A 21,820-nucleotide genomic window follows, 5' to 3' on the forward strand; every position below is an offset into this window, starting at 1 on the left:
TTTGGTAGCATATTCAAGACAAAAGTGAGGCACTGAGGCATTTAATTTAATCTAAACTTATACAAAATATAGCTGCAGATTAAAGAAGAAAGGGGGGAAACCACTTCTCTAGCTAGTATAAATTAAATTCTGAAGCTTAGAGTTCATTTATTTCAGCAGCTTTGTTACATTTTGAAAACTTGTAAAATGTCCATAGAAATATACAACAGAAATGATTCATATGAGAGATACGCCCTGTTACCCTGGCTCTATACAGCACTTTGAGCAGAACTGTATTCCAAGAATTCATTTAATATATTTTGAACATGAGCCCACAACTCTATTGTTGTGCCATGATGAGAGCCAATTATGTCTAATAAGCATTTCTAACACTGTCAATTACTGTATTTAAGTATAACATGTTACATCCTTTTACAGATCGTATAGGCAAACCTATAGTGTATACTTCATTTTAATTCTGTTCTTTCCTCACCATCTAAAAGCTGAGTTATTTTACAGAGGTCAGAAATTTTAGCTTCATTGGTATATTTTAGGACGAGACCACTGCATTTTGGTGTGTTGTGGTTCTCCATAAGTTTAGATACACTCTTGCACAATTCTTCTGCAAAAATATAGCATTTAGATCCCAACGTGTTGCGTAATGTGATCCACTGCTGGCAGTCCTATACAAATAGCAAAATAAGGGATTAAGAATTTCAGAAGTTAATGCCAGAAACCAGATGGATACTCTGTATTTTCAGTATAAACTTCAGTATGTGCTGTTTTAGAGAAGACAAATGGGCCCCCACAACTAATACCTGCAACCCTACAGAAGTGCTTCTGTCCAAGGCTCTAACCTGCTTGGAATAGGAACCCAAAATATGCATTTTTGGGTTCCCATTCTTCCCTCGCTACTTCATATAGCTGGGATAGCCAACAAGGGACCTTCCAGATGTTGCTGGAGTTCAATTCCCATCAGCACCAGCCAATTGGTGAACAGTCAACCCTTCTAATCAGATATTTATCCCAGTTGGTAGTGGGTTTGAATTGAGTATGTGCTGTTTTTGTTTTAAACTATAAATATATATACTCGGTGTGTGTGTATCTTAAACATGATTTTACACATGTAACTGTTTTCTCTATGTTTTTATTATATTGCAAATCACTTCGTGAATGAAATAATTATAACAACCGCCATATATTTGATTGCTATACAGGAAGGTGGGATGTGAGGGTTCTCCAAAAGTCACACACCCTCTTTACAGGCCAGACCCTGCCCCCCACTGGCCCTGCTCTGTGCCCTTGAGGGATCTTGTTTTGCTGAAATGTATTCTTTAACTCTGATGTTTCTTGCACGTCTGAGGATGGAAAGTGTGTATATGTGTGCTGTGCATATAAACCACTGAATTTTGTCAGACTGATACAGACCCAACCATACAAATGTTAAGTCATTGCTTCCCCCACTTTTGGCCCTGTTCACCCTTGGCACACAGTCCCTGGAAGTTTGCCCACGGGGACATGCAGCTCTCGGGCTGAAAAGCAGCCCCCATTTCTGTGTTGGACCTTTTCTTTTCCCTTTCCCACTTGGCTGGAAGGTGTATGGGAAGCTGCCTACAGACTTTAGCATAGCTATTAATGAGCAACAGCGTGTTCCCATCCAACAAAGGTAGCAGCAAAGGCAGTCTCTGGCATTCAATGTAAACTCTGAATTCCCTCTTCAGACAATAAGAAAGGTAGTTTATCTCTAAGCCATCAACATTCTTTGTGGTACTGGAAGCTCACAGGACTATATTGTGCTATTTATTTAGCCATTTATTTTCCTTTCCTTTTCAATACCCAGAGAGGCATCAAGTAAACAGATAAATGTGGTAAAGCCATAGTCATCTTTGTTCCTAATAGGGGGAAAACCCTGCCATCTTCCCTATATTTAAATTTGTTCTTGTTACATTTTTTTATACACAAAAGAGAACAATTTATTTTAAAACAATGCATTTTTATATGACAGTAAAGCAGAATTAATAGTTATATATTTAACCATATGTAATGTTTCCTGTTTCACATTTCCCCCCAATGTACTTCACAACACTTTATCTTTTTTTTTAAAAAAAGTAAATGTGTTTATATTTATGTGTAACAGTTTTATTCCTATTACAGTTTGCAACAGAAGGCTGATTTTTTAAAAGAAATCAATAGAGTGAATTTTCCCATCTCATTTAGGTCTAAAGGAAATCAATGTTATCCATTATGCTTTGTCTGCCAACATTTCCTTATCCATACCTCTACAACGGAAACTAGTATATTTTACCAATATTTTGCCAGTAATTCTAAAGCAGCAAGATATGTATTTCCATCCTCTCTCGTATGTCTCCACTATGATTTCTGAGAAAGACTGACAAAACATTTTCTCAGTATACAATCTGTATGCCATGGGCATGTACCGCTTCTTAATGGCTGCTCCACAATTACAGAATTCTCTCCTTTTGGAGACTTGCCAAAATCACAGCCTGATTGTCTTCCCAGAACTATTGTAAGACCTCTTAGTTTTGTCTGGATTTTAATGGCCTGCATTAAGAGGGGACTGGAGGCAGTTATATTTGGTTGTTCAGTCCTGCTCAGATATGAAAGCATTTATCCTATTTTATAGCAGTTAGCTGGCAACTAGACTGTCTGAAAGTCCAATCGAGGATCAAGGACAGGGGTGATGTCCAAGTTTATTTCTCTTTTCTCCTTACTCACTTCTACCAGCCTCACAGGAGGAAGAGGAAAGCTCCAGAGCACACAGCCTTTCTCATGAGTGTGGAGAGACTGCAGAAAACATGTAGGCACTGCAGCATGTCTGTTTCTGATGGTTTCCTCTCCCTCATAAATACACTCAAAATACACTCACTTTAGCTCCTACAATGGTACAAGTACATGGTCAACTTTTCAATTTCAATTTGCATACAGAACTAGCAGCTATCTAGAATGAAACTACTATAACTTTCCAACAATAGAAGGTGACAAATGTTGACTTTAAGTTAATATCACAAATTTAAAACTTTGAGGCTCTAAACTACTTGCCTATTCTTTGGCCATTTGGGTTCTGATGGCAATCTATGTTGTCATGTGACCTGGGATAGCTCAGTTGGTAGAGAGCGAGACTTGTATCTATAAGCATATATCTATTAAATGTCTTAAGTCTACTGAGGGAGACTTAATTCAAGGTAATGGCATTGCCACAGATTTTTACTTTAATGTATTTATTTATTATAGTCACTTATAGCCCTCTTTTCAGGATACAAATCCTTCTAAGGTAGTTCACAACAAAACACAAGTCAATAATATATAGACTTAAAATATCAAATAGTTGAACACAGAAATGTGGCAAATATTCTCGTCCTAGTTAATTGTGCTGCTGTATTTTGCAATCCTTCTCTGAAAACGAGACTTTAATATGATGCATGCATGCCATACATTTCATTCAAACAGGCCCCTCAGCCATCTAAAGTTTGATATCAATGGGAATTAAGCATTATAATGGAGCTTAAGTTACAACAAAATCCTTTTCTTGTCTACTAAGACATATCCCGATACAGGATTGCCATCTTAGTCAAAATTCTGTCACATTGATTTCAGTAGGACTGAAGTGTGTCTAACTTTAATTGGATCGGGGCCACAATGCTGAGGAATGAAGCTCAGTGAAATTTTCTTTCCTCTATGACGTCCTCTTTTCTATAAAATGTACCCCTCTCAAAGTTTAAGCACATTTTATGTGTTTCTTTTGTTGTTGGGTTTTCCTCAAGGATAGTGATAAAAATACCAAAACAAAGAGAGAAAAAGTTCCTACCTCTTTCCTCAGTGGATCTATTAATGTCATAATAGATGGGAATTTACGTATTAGGTCCACATACACATCCACCATTTCATCAGGGCTCTTGAACGTTCCAAGTATCACTTCATATTTTCCCTTAGACTAAAATTAAAAATACTGAAAGGTAAAAATCACTATCAGAGTTGAAGGTGCTCACTTTTCTTTTTAATAGATAATGATAGGAATAAAGTACAATAATTAGAAACATTGAGGTGCCGCAAAGGAGCCACTGGTCTTTTGCATGAATGAAGTCTGTTGATCGACTTCCTTCCCTTTACAGAGCCCACCCCCTTGATAGATCCCTTTTGGGGAGAGAGGAAGAGGTACTGAAAAAGACAAAAGAACGTTGAAAATAAAGATACCAAAAATTAATGCTTACACAGTCGATTAGTTCATGAGCAGCACAATTTATTCCCAAATATACATCTATTCCTAGTTCCAAGGAAAGGTGTGTACAAGCAGACTGGATCAAAGCCAGAGGTTGTTCAAGACTTTCAAACCCTGTTACCAGGCAGCCTAAGTGAGACATCTTTTTAAGAACAGGAGACTGTAAATGAATTTAAAAACACTGGTATTAATTTCATATAGTCATGTACAAGAAGTGTTCTGCCAATCTCCGAATAAGACCCCCAAGACCATCCCCTGCTGCATTATATAGGTACCATATTGTCCTACAACCTAGCCAGATAGAACATTCTCTCCCTGTATAGCTATTTTATAATTCAGTTTATGATTGGATTATTATTTTGTATGTGCACCAACTGTATATAAATTATCAGCATCTACATGAAGGCAACCAGCTTCTTGCAGATGGCCTGGCTAATGTTCCCAGTTTCTATGAACAGATGACACATAGAGATAACAATACTATTTCCAAGCATGCTGTTTCATACATTCAGATTTGACATACTTCCACAAAGTTGAAAAGGGAGAAAATAGAAATATATTGTAGTCCTTAGGCAATTCAACAAAAGAAACAGGATGAAACAACTCTGTTGCTTCCAAATGATGCAATATTCCTATGAAGTTTAATAAAATATGAAACACAAGTAATGGGCATGATTCACTTAAAATGAAGCATAATTAATCTGATTCAGTTGGAGAGATTTAACGATGTGCCAAACTCTTCCACTGAAGTCAATTTAAAAGTGGGCAATTTGTGCCAATGACAATAGAAATAGAAGCCATCTTGGCCCTAGAATGCAAACAATGTAACACTGAAGCTGTTGGCAGAATCCTACCACCAACAACAGTTGTTGTAAAATCCTAAGAATATCAACCCAAAAGGCTGCAATTATATGCATGCTTATTTGTCTCATCCCCCAATCCTACTAAATCAGCTCTACGTGGGGCTGCCCTTGAAGCTGACCCAGAAACTCTAGCAGGTGCAGAATGCTGCGGCGAGGCTCCTTACGGGGTCCTTGCCACAGGATCACATTCATCCAGTGCTTTACCAGCTGCACTGGCTCCCGGTGGAGTACAGGGTCAGGTTTAAGGTGCTGGTTTTGACCTTTAAAGCCCTATGCAGCCTAAGACCCTTGTACCTACGGGACCACCTCTCCTGGGATGCCCCGCGGAGGACCTTAAGGTCCACAAATAACAACACTCTGGAGGTCCTGAGCCGCAAGGTGGTTAGATTGGTCTCAACTAGGGCCCGGGCCTTTTCAGTACTGGCCCCGACTTGGTGGAACACTCTGTCACAAGAGACCAGGGCCCTGCGGGACTTCACATCTTTCCGCAGGGCCTGCAAGACAGAGCTGTTCCACCTGACCTTTGGTTTGGACTCAGTCTGACCCTTATGTTTCCCTCCCCTTATGGTTTTGATTTATGGGCTACTGCTAAAATGAGGCTGTTTTTTAAATTGTATTTTAACCCGTATTTTAATTATTGTTGTTGTTGTTGTTTTCTTTCCTATTACGTTTTATTGTAATTTTATTGGTGTTAGCTGCCCTGAGCCCGGTTCTGGCCTGGGAGGGCAGGGTATAAATAAAAATTTTGTTGTTGTTGTTGTTGTTGTTGTTGTAAGAAAAGTCTATGTAATTATCAGTTATGTGCAAGTATGTGCTACTTAGAGTAGACCCACTGGAATTAATAGTGCTAAGTTACTCATGTTCATTCATTTCAATGGGTCTAACTCTGAGCAGAACCAATGTTAAATATGATCCGGTATATTTTTATTTTTCACACTACATTTTTCACACAATATTTATTTAGTTTCCTCTCTTACCTTATAAAAATGGTTTTTAGCAACGGTTTAAATAAAAATACATCCATTTAATGTAATCGTTTATTAAACATTAAATCTAAGAGTATTACAGAGAAAACATTTTTAAAATGCAATTGTACACGTAAAAATTTCCACTTAAATTTACCTGCTCTTTTCTCCCTACCCTGGAGAGCATCCGCTCCTCACCATCCAACCTACATAACCCATATTTGTTCATACATACATCCTCACAGGGGCATTGCTAACTCCCAGTCTAATTAATAAAATACAATAAACATGTTCTACATTTTATGCTTTTTTATAATTTTATGATGTTTTAATTATTGTAGTGTGCATCACTATGATATTTTTATTGAATTGGTTGTTTTAGGAATGCTCTTATAATAAATAATCATTCCTATCCAAATTGGGCTTCCAATTTGGCTATCAAAAATAAGTAACTCTTACCGGTACTGGATGGTTTCATATTCTGCTTTTGAACACATGACTGAACCTAGTTCATAGGAAGTGGATGCACCACATTTTGAGTCACTAGAATACCTAGGAAATCGCAACCTGTGGACTGATACAGATCCAAGTAACAGGATCTAGAGACAAAACCAGCATGACTTATTTGAGCACTATGCTGCCATCATCACAGGAGTAACATTGGTTCCAGGTTTAAGAGACAGTGTGTGCCTCCATTTCCTTCTTCCCTCAGTGTGAAGTGCAGTAGGAATTCCTACAAACCTGAGCTTCTAATGGTTGATATAATTATGTCAGAAAGGCTGATTGATGGAAAGCAATCTTCTTTTTCTATTCACAATATAGTATAATATAAATCCCTCCCAACAAATAATGGTACACAAGTCTCAATACATCAAGGGCCATCACACTTGCTAATAAACCTATCACCTTATGATTCTAACAACTGTTTTCTGCAATAATCCACTCCTCAAGTTGAAAACTGTATTGTTATTTTTTCTTACCGGAGCTTTTTTTGCAGCATCCCGTGAAGTCTTTTTACCTTCTCCCACAGAACTAGGCTGTTACAAAGGTTTTTAAAAATTGTTTAGAAACACCAACATTATATATTCAAGAAAAATAGTAACCAAAAAATTAGTCATCTTTTAAATACTGTAATAGCTTCAAAGATACTATCCAAGATAAAGGTTGGATATAGTACAGAACACAGAGTTTGAAACAGAATGTATTTATTGCAAACTGACAACAGATATCCAAAACATCGCTATGAATAAACCTCCCTGATTTTGAACAGATTATTTGCAGCAAACAAAATGAAGCACATTAATGACTTTTTTCAGAATTTAGGCACATGAAATATAAATGACATATATAATAGTTCACCACATCCTGAGGGCATCTGGAGAGGTTGTATTTGTCACAGCAAGTAACAGATATGTGTCAATAAATAAACGTGAACCGTAAGCCAATGCAAAAGCAGCTAATCGTTCATTCTATTGAAAAAAAATTAAAAGACAACCTGGCAACTGCATAGAAATGTGAAAAACAGACACAATAGTAACTTGAGTCCCTAATTAAATGGGTCTCTCCATGAGTTTGAGGTGGCTTTCTTGTTTGGTCTTCCTGGTGCATAAATGAAATAAATGATTGCCATACTGTATAAAAAGATAATGGGTTTGATTTACTTCTGGTGGCTTTTACTTGAAAAGTTAACTTGTCAACCAGGGCAACAGACTGGACTTGTGTATACCTTCTGTAAAGCAAGGTATATATGCACAGACACATACACATAAACATATACATAAACACACACACACTCCTGAAAATCAAAAAATGATTAATTTATAACTTATCTTACCATGTTAGTAGTTTGACTCAGCAACTTCATTACTTCTCTCTGAATATCCACGCACCTTTCTACACCCTGCAAAATAAAAATAAAAAAACCCACAGAACCACAATTTTTTTCCCTATTAAAAGTAATTTCCCTGGCTCCCATCCCCTACTCAGTGACAGTATGTGTCTAAGTAAGCTTTATTCAAGGCTTACAGCAATTTAGGCCACACTACAGCTGCAGATCACCAAAGGCAAGCCTAAAAATTCATGACTGGATGAAAGCTAAGAAGTCTTTAAAAGGGGGGGCACAGCCCTCCACCAGTTTCTAAAAGTGAGACATGGTCACTTGCAACACAAGCCTCTCTTCCAATGAGACGGGTGGCACACACTTATCCAAATGGGGCATGGGCCTGTTCCCAGTGGTGCAGACAGCACTAAGTTCTCTGTGAGAGGTCAGAGGTCAGACCCTCTGACTCCTCCAGCTGTCCAACCGCCCCTCCTGACTGGTTGATGCCTTCCCCCATTGCTAAGGAATTCCTTCCCTGTTTGTACGGGCTTGACAGGGAGCCAGGGGCAATGGAGCTTGCAGCACCACGCCCCTTGGTCCACTCCATGCTGTTGACATGCTTGCACTCTCCTCTTCCTGACAGCAACTGCCACCGGTCCCAAAGTAGCCAGGCTCACAACAATTACATTCTGAAAACAAGTGACCTTTTCCAAAAGTTACTAGGTAAAGGGACCCCTGACTGTTAGGTCCAGTCGTGACCGACTCTGGGGTTGCGGTGCTCATCTCGCTTTATTGGCCTAGGGAGCCGGCGTACAGCTTCCGGGTCATGTGGCCAGCAGGGCTAAGCAGCTTCTGGCGAACCAGAGCAGTACACGGAAACACCGTTTACCTTCCCGCCGGAGCGGTACCTATTTATTTACTTGCACTTTGACGTGCTTTCAAACTGCTAGGTTGGCAGAAACAGGGACTGAGCAACGGGAGCTCACTCCATAGCAAGGATTCGAACCACCACCCTTCTGATCAGTATGCTCATTAAAGTGCAGCTATTCACTTTAATAGACATGTTCCAAGTTGCATGAGAAGTTTTGGAGAAACCGCAACACCAGTGGCAATGTTTTGGAGGGGATTAAGAGTATCTTAAATCCTGCCAAGTAGGTAAATCCAGGTATTAGCAGGAGGGAAAGCACATATGAGCATAAAGAACACCTTGCGTGGTAGGAAGGGTATGAGGACCACAACCAGCGAAGAGTACTAGCCAGGCGCCTACTAACTTCTGAAATAATACTGCTTTATTCAGGTATTATCATTCAAGCTCCATGTCCTTGAAAAAATGGTCTTGTCTTTCACTTATTATTATTATTATTATTAATTAGATTTATATACCACCCTTCATCAAAAGATCTCAGCGTGGTTCACAAGACCTTGAGTTGTGCCTTGGCTTTGAAGAGGATACAAGATTATAATCAGGTGTGCCAAAATGCAATTACCGTATACCTGAGTTAATTTTGTTCACACACATGATGTTGTGCAATAGAATGAAACATTTGCTTTAACCATTTTTTCCCCCATTTAAGAACTAGTAATTGGGGATCTATGCCAATTCCTACTTGACTCAAAAGAAGATTACCATATCTAATTAAATCTCTTCCCCATCTTACCCACTTCATTGCTCTCACTTGTTCTATCCATGAGTGTACCATTATACATCCTTAATCTGAGAGGAGTGAGGTGGGATTGAACAAAAGTTACCTGGGAAGGTGATTTGACAAAAACATTAATCTATGAAAGTGAAATTTTAAAACTTATCTTCAAGGTATTTGGAGTCATCATAATAACGACCTTTCAGGAGAATAACTCATTCATTCTATATGAATGTGATGTCTCATCTTGTGAAAATGAAATGCCTACTATAACACAGAACTCTGCTATATCTTTCCATTGTCAATATTACTCACAAGAGACACATCAGCGGGCAACGTCCCAGATGAAAATGAATGCGTCTTGTGCATTAAAAGCACAGCCATTTATTACACACTTCCATATGCATGTTTCCTCCATATCCTTATAACCAACTCAGAAATGTTTTAGATTCAGGTAGGTAGCTGTGTTGGTCTGATGCAGTCGAAATAAATAAAAAAAGTATTTGTCCAGTAGCACCTTAGAGACAACTAAGTTTGTTCTGGGTATAAGCTTTCGTGTACATGCACATGAGGTATCTGAAGAAGTGTGCACGCACACGAAAGCTTATACCCAGAACAAACTTAGTTGGTCTCTAAGCTGCTACTGCACAAATATTTATTTATTTATTCAGAAATGTTTTGTTATGTTTAAAGACCTAATAACATGTTACATTAATGGGGGAGACTTCCGGTCAGCGACAGCGACTAATGGCGGATTCCCTCTGAGCTCCGGAGGGAATCGGCTCCACGGGACTGGGTCTTGCCGCTGCGGCGAAGCGGGGACCCGAAGAAATCACAGGCGGTGAAGCCTGTGAACTTGGAGACTCGGCGGGCTCCATTTGCGCCCCCCCGACTGCGAAGGAGCCTTTTTAAAGGCTACGGAACGGAGCGGGGGTGAGAGGCGCGGGGCTGAGAATCGTCTACTTCTTCCGCGGAGTGAAGCCGCACGGCCATGGTCGGAGAGTGCTGATTCCTTTCTGGACAATTGGATTCTAAAGCAACTACCCGTGAGTAGGACTAAGTGACTTAATTGGAGGAAAAATTCTAAAAATTCGGGACCGAAACGGGAAAGGTAAAAACAGGAAGTCTACCTTTCCGGCTTGTAAATAGATCAGAGCAAAGAGACTGCAAAGCTGTAACTGTGAAAGACGTCTTTTGAAGGCGTAAAATCCAGCACCAAAAAAATCCAACCCCCCCTGTTGGCAGGAGCGGAGGGGATAAATTTGAGAAATATTCACCTGCAAGGAAAGAGGGAAGCAAAGATATATCTGCTGCCTCTGAAATCTGGGAACGGACTGCTTATGACAGGGAAAGCCGAACAGTGGGAAGAATTGTCAGCACGTTAAGGGTAAAGAATTGTGATATAACTCTGTGAAAGATACAGTGTTTCTGGAACTGCTTTTGACTAAAAAGTAACTTTTAAGGACACTGAAATTGTGGCTTTTAAGGGATATTGGGGACCTATAAAAACTATATTTGTTTTAAAAGTTGCAAAGTGAAGTTGGAAGTGTGTCCCCCTAGAGGAGACTATGTTGCAATAACAGCTAAGCCACTAAGTAACTAAGCTTTGGAAAATTCCTCTTCAAAACAAACTTACCAGGCGTGAGACTGACCTTGGACTGTACATGAGAGTGTTATGGCAGATGGGAAAGGGAAGATAGAGTCAGCACAGGAAAGAATTACTAGATCTGGCAGACAATACAAGACTGATATTACACATCAGAGAAGGGCTTCGACATCCGGAGCAGCAGGCACAGCAGGAGCTGCTGCTTTGCAAGTAAAACCAAAAGCTATGTCATCTGAAGAGTTATTGGCTCAGGCACTTGGTAAAATTAATGCATCTTTGGAAAATTTAGCTAAACAGGTTGCAGAAACAAATATACAGGTTGCAGAGACAAATAAACAAGTAGCTGAGGCCTCAGCAAAAATTGACTTGAACACTACAAGTATTAATGAATTGGGAAAGAAGGTGAATTCTAATACACAGTCCATTGAAAAATTATTAGAGGAATCGGCCTCAACTCGAAAGATAGCAGAGGAGGCTAAGGAAATTGCAACTGCTGTCCAAGAGAAGATACCACCGGTATATAAGAAATTAGAGGATCATGACTTGACACTGTCTATGATTGAATTACAAGGAAAGGAGAGAAATTTAAGAATTAGAGCAGTACCTGAAAGTGAGAAAGACAACCTGGCAGATTTCCTTACAAAGGAATTTACAGATTTTTGGCAACAGGACCTGGGAAAAGAGGAATTCAAGATAGTGAGTGCATTTAGACTTGGTAGAAGACAAAGAAAGAATAAAGCAAGAGACTGTTTGATTACTTTAAGAACAAAATAAGAGACAAAATTTTGAATCTGCACTACCAAAGAACTTTGGAAATTGAGGACACATTTGTAGAGATCTTCAAGGATATACCTAAATATATCTTGGACGTAAGAGCCTACTACAGAGATCTTGTGGTTCTTCTGAGAAGAAATAGAATACTCTTCAGGTGGGAATTCCCCCAAGGTCTATCTTTTAAATACAGAGGAAGGAAAATAAGAATAAGGACAGTGAACGATAAAGACAAGTTTTTGAAAGACCACGAGGAGGATCTACAGAAGGAGGTGGAATCTGGTGAGGAGTCAACTGCATCAGGAAAAGGAATTTTAGACATAGCAAACTTATCATTTGGACTTCTTGGCCCAGGGAAAGATAAACCACCTACAGAAGAAGAACAACAACTTGGTTCAGTTGGAGGTAAAACCAAGTAACTTATCATGGCTCTGCAACTTCTAAGTTGGAACTGTAATGGACTTAACTCCCCTCGAAAGAGAAAAGGTGTTTTTCATATATTAAGAAAAGAACAATTGGACTTGATATGTTTACAGGAAACACATGTAATGAGGCTACACAGGAAAATACTTATCAACAAAAGATTGGGACAAGAGTTTATTTCGTCTGACAAGGTCAAAAAGAGAGGAGTGGTGATATATGCGAAAGAGAAATTATTACCGAAATTAATTTTCAAAGATGAACAAGGAAGATATTTGGCAACTGAAATTCAACTTCAAGGAGAGAAATTTTTGATTGTAGGGGTGTATGCACCGAACGAGGGGAAGTCCGAATTTTTTAAGAAGTTGCATGAGACCCTTTTGGACTATATGGACTACAATATAATTCTGATGGGGGATATGAATGGTGTCGTATCTACAAACATGGACAAGGCACAAAAACAGATAGTCACTAAAGATGGTAGACTACCAAAAACTTTCTTTGAATTGACTCACAATATGGACTTGATTGACATTTGGAGAATTAAGAACCCCCTGGGGAGAGAGGGAACTTTCTTCTCTGAAGCTAAGATGACATGGACTAGAATTGACCAAATTTGGATTACTAGAGGAATGGCACCAAAGATAAAGAAAGTGGAAATCTGCCCTAAAACTTGCTCTGACCATAATGCTGTAAAGATGGAGATGAAGCAAACAACAACCGGCACCTTTAGATGGAGGATGAATGACACCTTATTTAGAGATGAAGAAGTATATAAGAAGGCCCAAAAAACTTTGAGAGATTATTTTGAAATAAATATGTCAACAATGTTGAAAAAAGAGTAATATGGGATGCAAGTAAAGCTGTGATGAGAGGGTTTCTGATTCAACAGAATGCAATAAAGAAGAGAAGTCGAAATGAGAAAAAAGATAAAATTTTGGAGAAAATAAAAGGAGAAAAAACTGAGAGTAAAGCCAAAGTCACAAGAGATCTTGAGAGAAATAAAACTCTATCAAGTACAATATATGGAATTGATGAATCAGGAAATAGAATGGAAAATTAAACAAATGAAACAGAAGACATTTGAATCAGCGAATAAATGTGGGAAACTATTGGCTTGGCAACTGAAAAAAAGACAAAAATTAAATACCATCACAAATCTGGAAGTAGAGGGAAAAGACATACATAACCCAAATGAGATTAGGAATTGCTTCCAGAAGTATTTCAAACAACTATATGCACAAGGGCCACAGAATGAAATGGACATTGATTGTTTTTTGAAAACAAATGGATTACAAAAAATCTCACAAGAAAGCAAACTAATGTTGAACTGTAAAGTATCTGACCAGGAGATAGAAGGTGCCATCCAAAATATGCAACTAGGCAAGTCTCCAGGACCGGATGGGCTGACCTCCAGATATTATAGATCTTTGAAAGAGTGGTTATTACAACCTCTGAAGGAAGTCTGCAATGAAATTTTGGAAGGGAAAAGGGCACCAGAGTCGTGGAAAGAGGCTTATATTACACTCATACCGAAAACAGAGACTGAAAAGACTCAACTTAAGAACTACCGTCCCATATCCTTATTAAATGTGGATTACAAAATTTTTGCTGACATTTTGGCTAAGAGACTGAAAAAAGTGTTGATGGAGGAGATTCATAAGGATCAAGCGGGCTTTCTTCCGGGAAGACATTTATCGGACAATTTGAGGAACATAATTGACATTTTGGAAAAGTTAGAAGTGAATATAAACACTAAAGCAGTTCTGATATTTGTGGATGCGGAGAAAGCTTTTGACAACATTTCTTGGAGTTTTATGAAAAAGAACCTGCAGGGTATAGGGGTGGGTCAAGGTTTTGAGAATGGTATAGGTGCAATATACTCTGAACAAAAGGCCAAATTAATTGTAAATAACATGGTTACGGAAGAATTCAAGATTGAAAAAGGGACACGACAGGGGTGCCCAATTTCCCCATTGCTTTTTATATCGGTCCTGGAGGTCCTGCTGAACATTAGAAGGGACCGGTTGGTTAAAGGTATACAGGTTGGAGCTAAACAGTACAAATTGATAGCATTTGCAGATGACTTAGTTTTAACGTTACAGGAGCCAGAATCTAGTACTAAAAGGGTTTTGGAACTAATTCAAGTGTTTGGTCAGGTGGCAGGATTCAGACTGAACAAGGCAAAAACTAAGGTGTTAGAGAAAAATTTAACATTGATTGAAAGAGAGAGGTTCCAGAATGAAACAGGTTTGATTGTGGTTAAGAAAGTGAAATACCTGGGGATTAACATGACAGCTAAAAATGGGAACTTGTTTAAAGATAACTACGAAAAATGTTGGACGGAAGTGAAAAAAGATTTAGAAATCTGGTCAAATCTGAAGCTTTCCTTGTTGGGCCGAATCGCAGCTATAAAGATGAATGTATTGCCTAGAATGTTGTTTTTGTTTCAAACATTGCAAATTGTGGACAAGATGGACTGTCTCAAGAAGTGGCAGAAAGATATTTCTAGATTTGTCTGGCAGGGCAAGAAGCCTAGAATAAAATTTAAGATATTAACGGATGCAAAGGAAAGGGGTGGATTTGCCCTGCCAGACCTTAAACTCTATTATGAATCAGCAGCATTTTGCTGGCTGAAAGACTGGCTGCTTCTTGAGAACACAGACATTTTGGATTTAGAAGGTTTTAACAATGTCTTTGGATGGCATGCATATTTGTGGTATGACAAGGTTAAAGCACATAAAGCATTTAAAAACCATATGGTCAGGAGAGCATTGTTTAATGTTTGGATTAGATACAAGGACTTATTGGAAAACAAAACCCCAAGGTGGTTGTCACCAATGGAAGTGAAAGCACAGAAAAAAACTCAATATGGAGGCCAAATGGCCGAAATATTGGGAAATTTTGGAACAAGAAGGACATAGATTGAAATTGCAGAGTTTTGAGAAACTAAAGAACAAAGTGCGAGATTGGCTTCATTATTATCAGATAATGGAGGCATATAATTTGGATAAGAAAATCGGCTTCCAGGTGGAAAAATCAAAATTGGAAACAGAACTATTAGAACCTAAAACTAAGATTTTGTCAAAGATGTATAACTTGCTGCTGAAATGGAATACTCAGGATGAGACGGTTAAATCTGCTATGATTAAATGGGCACAAGATGTAGGATATAACATTATGTTTGCTGACTGGGAACAGTTGTGGACCACAGGTATGAAATTTACGGCATGTAATGCCTTAAGAGAGAATATTATGAAAATGATATACAGGTGGCACATGACCCCAGTCAAGCTGGCAAAAATTTATCATTTGCCCGATAATAAATGCTGGAAATGTAAAGAAAATGAAGGTACATTCTTTCACCTTTGGTGGACGTGCCCAAGGATTAAGGCTTTCTTGGAAATGATTTATAATGAACTGAAAAAGGTATTTAAATATACCTTCCTGAAGAAACCAGAGGCCTTTCTTCTAGGCATAGTCGGCCAGCAGGTGCCAAAGAAGGACAGAACTTTCTTTATTTATGCTACAACAGCAGCAAGAATACTTATTGCAAAGTACTGGAAGACACAGGATTTACCCACTCTGGAAGAATGGCAGTTGAAGATGATAGACTACATGGGATTGGCAGAAATGACTGGCAGAATCCGTGACCAGGGAGAAGAGTCGGTGGAAGAAGATTGGAAGAAATTTAAGGACTATTTACAGAAATATTGTAAAATTAATGAATGTTAGAATGATGTTGGATAGAATCTAAGTGGTTTGCAGCTGTAATGTTTTGAGGGATAGGGAAAAAAAAGATGTGGAATTAGGTTAAGAATTATTGACAAGGATTTGCTGAACTAATAATTTGAACTGGAATACAAAAAGGGGAGGTATGAGGAGGTCGGGGAAATATGTCAATGAAAAATAACTATTGTGAACTTTATGTGTTTTTAATTTTTCTTTTTGTATTTTTCTACTTTTTGTACCTTTTTTCTTTTCTTTTTTTGATTCTTTTTTCTTCATTGTATTAACTTTGAAAATCTTAATAAATATCTTTTTTAAAAATAATAATAACATGTTACATTAATGATGTGTTTAGCAATCATATAATAATAATAATAATAATAATAATAATAATAATAATAATAATAATACCACCAAGCACAGAGGAGACACCAATGAGACTTTTTCCTTGTGCTAACTGCCATATGGAGTGGATGATTTTCACCTTTATCACAACTGGAGAGAGTAGACTGAAACCACATACTTCATTCCTGAGGACAATGCCCTCTTCCCACCTAATGCCTGGTATTTAATACGTGTAACCCCACATCATCAGAAATTATGCCACGATAGTAACAAGTAGTGAGGCAGTAAGGCTTCAATCCTACGTCCTGTTCACTCTTATTCCAGTTGAAGACAGCATGTATAAGCGTGTGGAACGGGAAGTTGGATTATGCCATAAAAAAGCAATTAACTTCTTACAGGTTGATTAAAATATGGCCAAGTGCTTTTCAATATTGTGTTTTATTATAAACAAGGGAAAACAGTTGCGCACGGTACCTGTTTAACCGGTAACCAGTGTGGAGGTATAACCATCACTTCTTTCAATAGATTCAGTTTTCCAGGTGATGATTTTCCACAACTCAAAACTGTTGCCATTGGAAGTGGCAAAGCCAGTTCTTTAGGCGATTCCTAAAGTGGAAAAAGTCATGTGGGAACTTCTTTAGGCTTCACTTTGCAAATTATCCGGAACAGAAAGATGATTACATATGCCTCCAAATACTATGGACTGCTGGAACTGTAGATGCAGCTTGATTGCTCCATATTATTTATTTACTTAATTTCGGCATTTACATCCCATCCCATCCCATGCAGTTCCCTTACTTGGGAGGCTTACTTGCTGGTCAACAGCAACCTCCCCCCCATTAAATTAAGCAAGAGCACAGTAAGCATGGGGCAGCATCGACTACCTGGACGCCTTTAGAATTAAAACCAAAGGAATTAATTGCTATGTCACAAAACATGACACTTGCATATTAGTGACCAAGGGCACAAATTTGCACAGCAATACACCAGGTGATGACTAAGCCCTGGTTCTAGCACAGAGATATCTGCCAGATTCATTATGGCCATTCCTATGGATTCCGGTGGAAGAAAGAGCACAGAGCTAAGCCATACTTGTATAATAAATGTACTAGAATATGGTTGCGATACAAACCACATCAACATTGAGCAACAGGTTCTGCAGAACTTAGGCTGCACGTATGTCTGGATTACTTCTTATTCCTATCTTGAGTGAGAATTCTGGATGCTAAAATCCAGACAAGTACCTGATCGTGTTTCAGCAAAGCGATATGTAAGTACAAAGGCATGTCACGAAGAGTCGCAGCAGTCTTTGCAAAAGCAAGAGATGTACACCCAATAGCCATGCTACCCATAACTACAGGTTCCGCGGGTTCTGCAGGAGGGATTGGCTTCTCCAGCACAGATAACTTCTTTGCTGAGAAAACAAAAACATGTTTATAGTTTTCTATTGACAATATCAGCATCATAGGGTTAAGTAAAATATGGCTATGAAGTCAATTAAAACAAAGAATCGGGACTTCTTATTCTAGATCAATTCTATTGGAGTCAAAGACACTGCTCCAGAGATAGGTGTTTTGAGGACTGCCATCTTAACCCCTTATATTAAGACACTTCTTCTAACGAACTTTCTAACACTAACCTCCTGTTGTGATGGAACAGAACTTTGAAGCATTTTGTTTGTAACTAGGCTGTAAAATGGTTGCCCTTTATGTTGAAAACTCATGTATATAGGGGTCAAAAAATTGCAGGAAGGTGAAACATGCAAGGAATACTAGTTCGAGAAGTTTTGCACGGGAAGCTGGTAATTAAGGAGAAACAGAAACCTAACCAAGACTCTCGTCCTCAATGGGAGGGGGTAGTTAAAATATTCCATATAAAAGTTGAAGAGTTGCAAGAAAGAAAAGGTGCTTGAATTAAACTGTAAAATTAACTTTTTTCTAAAATCATTTCCCCCAAAAGTGTTTAACTTGATGCCTTACCGCAGCCTTAAATAAAAGCATAGCTTATTGGGCAGCAGGGAATTTGGTATGAGACCTTGTTATTCAATTCACCCCTGCCAATTTGCCTCCAAGCTAGTTTCAAGACTTTGCTACTGGTATAAGAAGCCCTATACAGGTGGCGACCATTTACGCATGTCCAATTAGCACGCAACTGCCGACGCACAGGTCTTTTGTACCCAGAAGAGGGAGGAATGGGGGCAGAACAGGGCAGGCTTATGTGTGCTCCGCAGACACGCGCTTTGACCCAGAATACAACACCTGTGGAAACGGGAATTGCCTGTACAGTTCTGCATCTAAGAAGCCACCTCTCCCCCCTACATCCCATGCTGGTCACTTAGATCTGGGAATAGAGATCTGTTGATGCTTATAGCAAAGCATGTAAACCATGCTGTGACTTAGGCACATGCTCTGAGAACTGTGGCACCAGTTGTTTGGAATTCACCTTCCATAGATGTGAAACAAGCCTCCATGTTGTCATGTAAAAAACTTTTCTCCCAGCCCGTCCCAAATTAGTATGTGTCTGCAGTTTTCAATAAATAAAATTTATGTTTTTTTTATCTGCTTTTATATTTATTTCTCTACACCATTTCCACACTACTGAATATAGGAGCAGTTTATAAACCAATTAATTAAATACCACTCCTCCCAATATAGACAGGAGCTGGACCGCTTAAAGTGGACCAATAGAAAGTTGAAGCTGTTGTTTAGTCAGGGAGTCAGAGAAGAATAAACGTCATCCATGGTGGCAATGGTGAGAGGAAGGCGTGGGGTTGGTTTGGCTGGCTGGCTTGCCTCCTTTCCCTCTCATGATGCAGGCTATAACCCATGCTGTCACACCTAACTTTTAGGCTTAAATCACACCTGTTCTTAGACACAATAATCTGATATTTTGACCTCTGCAATGAAGGCTTGTTTCAGTCTTGGATAGAACCCTTCTCTTTTATTTCCTTTTCTCTTCCATTGCTTATTATTATGCCCTTCATCTTCCAGCACCCTTAGTTCCAGACTTTCCAAAGAGCATTTTATATGCACAAAACTTAAGAATCCAGAGTAGATTTTGAAAATTACTTGGCTCTCACTTGGACACCTTAATAATGGCTGGATTTTTGAAGCATAGAGCTTAGCAACCATAAACTCCCACTGTGACATTTATGTCCTCAAGTCCTCAAATTCTTATCATCCAATGGCTTGCTTTGACTCTAAAATAGGAGCTGGCATCTTTTGAAAATCCAGCACTAGTTGTGGGTGCTGAGTGCCTTTGAAAACCTGACCTTTTAATCCAAGCACTTAACAGAACTTTCGAACAGCAGAACATGAAAGCTGTCAAGTGCAACTATGGAACTCTATGCAGACACCCAACTAAAGTGTTTGAAGCACATCATATATTTGAACCACATCATATATTTGATCTTCCTTAGGAGTGGAATGCACAGCAATGAGTGCATTATGAGTGAGGTGTCAGGCATGAAGCAACAGGCTGTTCTCTAAAGTTTCTCAAAAATCACCTTTATTCTCCATAAAATGACAAATTCTACTCTTCGGAAGTTCAACTTCTCTATAACGGCTTTTATTGAGACTACTGAAATTCCAGTAATTAAATATTTTCTCCCAGAAAAGTAAAAATGATTTTGTTATATTTGCTAAGAAATCAAGAATGGCAATTAAAATTATCAGTGAGGCAAATGCAACAATACAAACTTCTGCTACAGTACTACTTTTAAGCAAATTTAACTCCGAGCAGTATTTTTGGTACAAAATGGGGTGCCAGTACTCATAATCTTCATTAAAATGCCATGGGTGCTGGCATAAAATGGCTGTCATGAGCTGCTACAAAAGGGGTGGTGGTACTCCATACTGGTGAGTACTGTCAGACAAAAAAGCACCGCGACAATCATGAAAGATACGAAATGTTAAAGAGTATATGAATAAGAACACTTTCTTCTTATCATGAACAGGTCACTGCAATTATGCAAAAAGCCAATAAGAGGAGAAACATTCGACACATTTCCCTCGAGTTAAACAATCAATGGGTGTTGCATCCTTAAGACTCTTGCTCTCAAGGGTCAACATGATCTCGATGTTGTTTCCATTAGTGAAACGTTACTGAACGTTACAGATAACAAGTGGCATGGCCCTGGCTGGCAACTAGATGAGCTAGCAGTTCAATTTAAAGCCAAAAGGTGTGGCTAGGAGACACCTTCAGCCCCCTTCCACTGTGCTGTTTTCCTGCCAGATCCCATCAAACAAATATAAACTTCTCAGCAGGTGTGCTGTTCCATGTCCCTCTATCAAACTGATTCCTAATAAAATGAACTAAATCAACATGAGACAATGGAGTGCGTATTCACGTGTCAAGACAAAGAATGCAGTCTAGGGATCATATCTGACACTCAGATAAGGCATTGCCCAAGAAAAGAGAGCTAGGTATCTAGATCTAGTGTTTCCCAATCTTTTTCTTTTGTTTTGCCTGTGTGATTCCCATTTTGAAGCATCACATAGCAACAAAGGCAAGCAAGCCACCCACCCACACCTCAATCTACAACTGCCATGACTTTACTTGGGATCATTAAGTCCAGTATGCAGAGTGATATGGGGACACAAAACATGTTGAAGGGTGGAGAATCCAGGAAAGCATAACGGGTTATGTGCAAAAGTTTCATTTATTTATAACATTTTATACCCCTTCCTATAATAATAAGTGGCTTACTCAAAAACAATAAAAATGCAACATTGATAATATTTCAATAACATTTCATAAAAATGTGATAAAACAAAATAAAGCTAGCAGAAGCATGCTTTGAACTACCCTTCCCTTCTACAAGCTTAGGTAAGAAAGTAAATGTGGGTCTTTATCCCAGAAAGGACTCCTACTTGCAGAATAGAACTTCCCCATGCTCTCCTCCCCAGGTGGCCTCCCAAATCTGTTCTGGGAGTTCCGCCAACCCTCCAGAGAAAGATTTGGGTGGGTGGGTGGGTGGGTGTGCAAGGGGCATGTAGGAAGAGAAGACGGAGGGGAAGTTCCATTACACAAACAGAAGTTGTATGAACGGGACAACTTCGTTGGATACAAGCCTGAGAGCCATGATACCCATTTGGTAAATCGAATGGAATGCTATCTACTTTATAGATACAAGGTCTATTCTATAACCTGCTTTGTTTGGCTTTTTTTTCCCAGAAGGAGCTGGAGCAGCTGAAGCACCAGAAGCCTCTGCTTCCTGGTTTTCTTTCTCTTTCTCCTTTTCAGCTTCCCTTCTTTCTTCATCTGCTTCTGCTTTCTTTGCAAAATATTCACTGTAATAAAAGGAAGCGCAGTAACCGCTGGTTGCTTTAGTACTTCAAGAAACTTCTTGACAAATGCAAGTCTACTTTAGGGTGACAGGTTACACTGAAATTTGTTACCTTCACTTCTATAAATAGTAATACATTTCTGATAAAACACATAACAC

The 21,820-nt window shown here is 38.8% G+C and overlaps 1 protein-coding gene across 7 annotated transcripts in view; it reads right to left on the minus strand.

Moving 5' to 3' along the window:
- The window catches only part of ENO4 (enolase 4), a 32,054-nt gene that overhangs the window by 3,703 nt on the left and 6,531 nt on the right, over positions 1–21,820 (minus strand). For 4 of the 7 annotated variants that reach the window (XM_053389080.1, XM_053389086.1, XM_053389082.1 and 1 more), the window contains exons 4-11: positions 21,523–21,665; positions 17,619–17,788; positions 16,849–16,980; positions 7,879–7,944; positions 7,025–7,081; positions 4,209–4,376; positions 3,806–3,931; positions 473–662 (exon numbers count right to left, since the gene is read on the minus strand). In XM_053389080.1, the coding sequence (XP_053245055.1) occupies positions 473–662; positions 3,806–3,931; positions 4,209–4,376; positions 7,025–7,081; positions 7,879–7,944; positions 16,849–16,980; positions 17,619–17,788; positions 21,523–21,665 (1,052 nt within the window). The remainder of the gene's footprint in view (positions 1–472; positions 663–3,805; positions 3,932–4,208; positions 4,377–7,024; positions 7,082–7,878; positions 7,945–16,848; positions 16,981–17,618; positions 17,789–21,522; positions 21,666–21,820) is intronic. The other 3 variants (XM_053389083.1, XM_053389081.1, XM_053389084.1) reach the window with 3 other exon arrangements.

Source organism: Podarcis raffonei, chromosome 5 (genome assembly GCF_027172205.1).
Source record: "Podarcis raffonei isolate rPodRaf1 chromosome 5, rPodRaf1.pri, whole genome shotgun sequence".
In the NCBI taxonomy this organism is placed as follows: domain Eukaryota; kingdom Metazoa; phylum Chordata; class Lepidosauria; order Squamata; family Lacertidae; genus Podarcis; species Podarcis raffonei.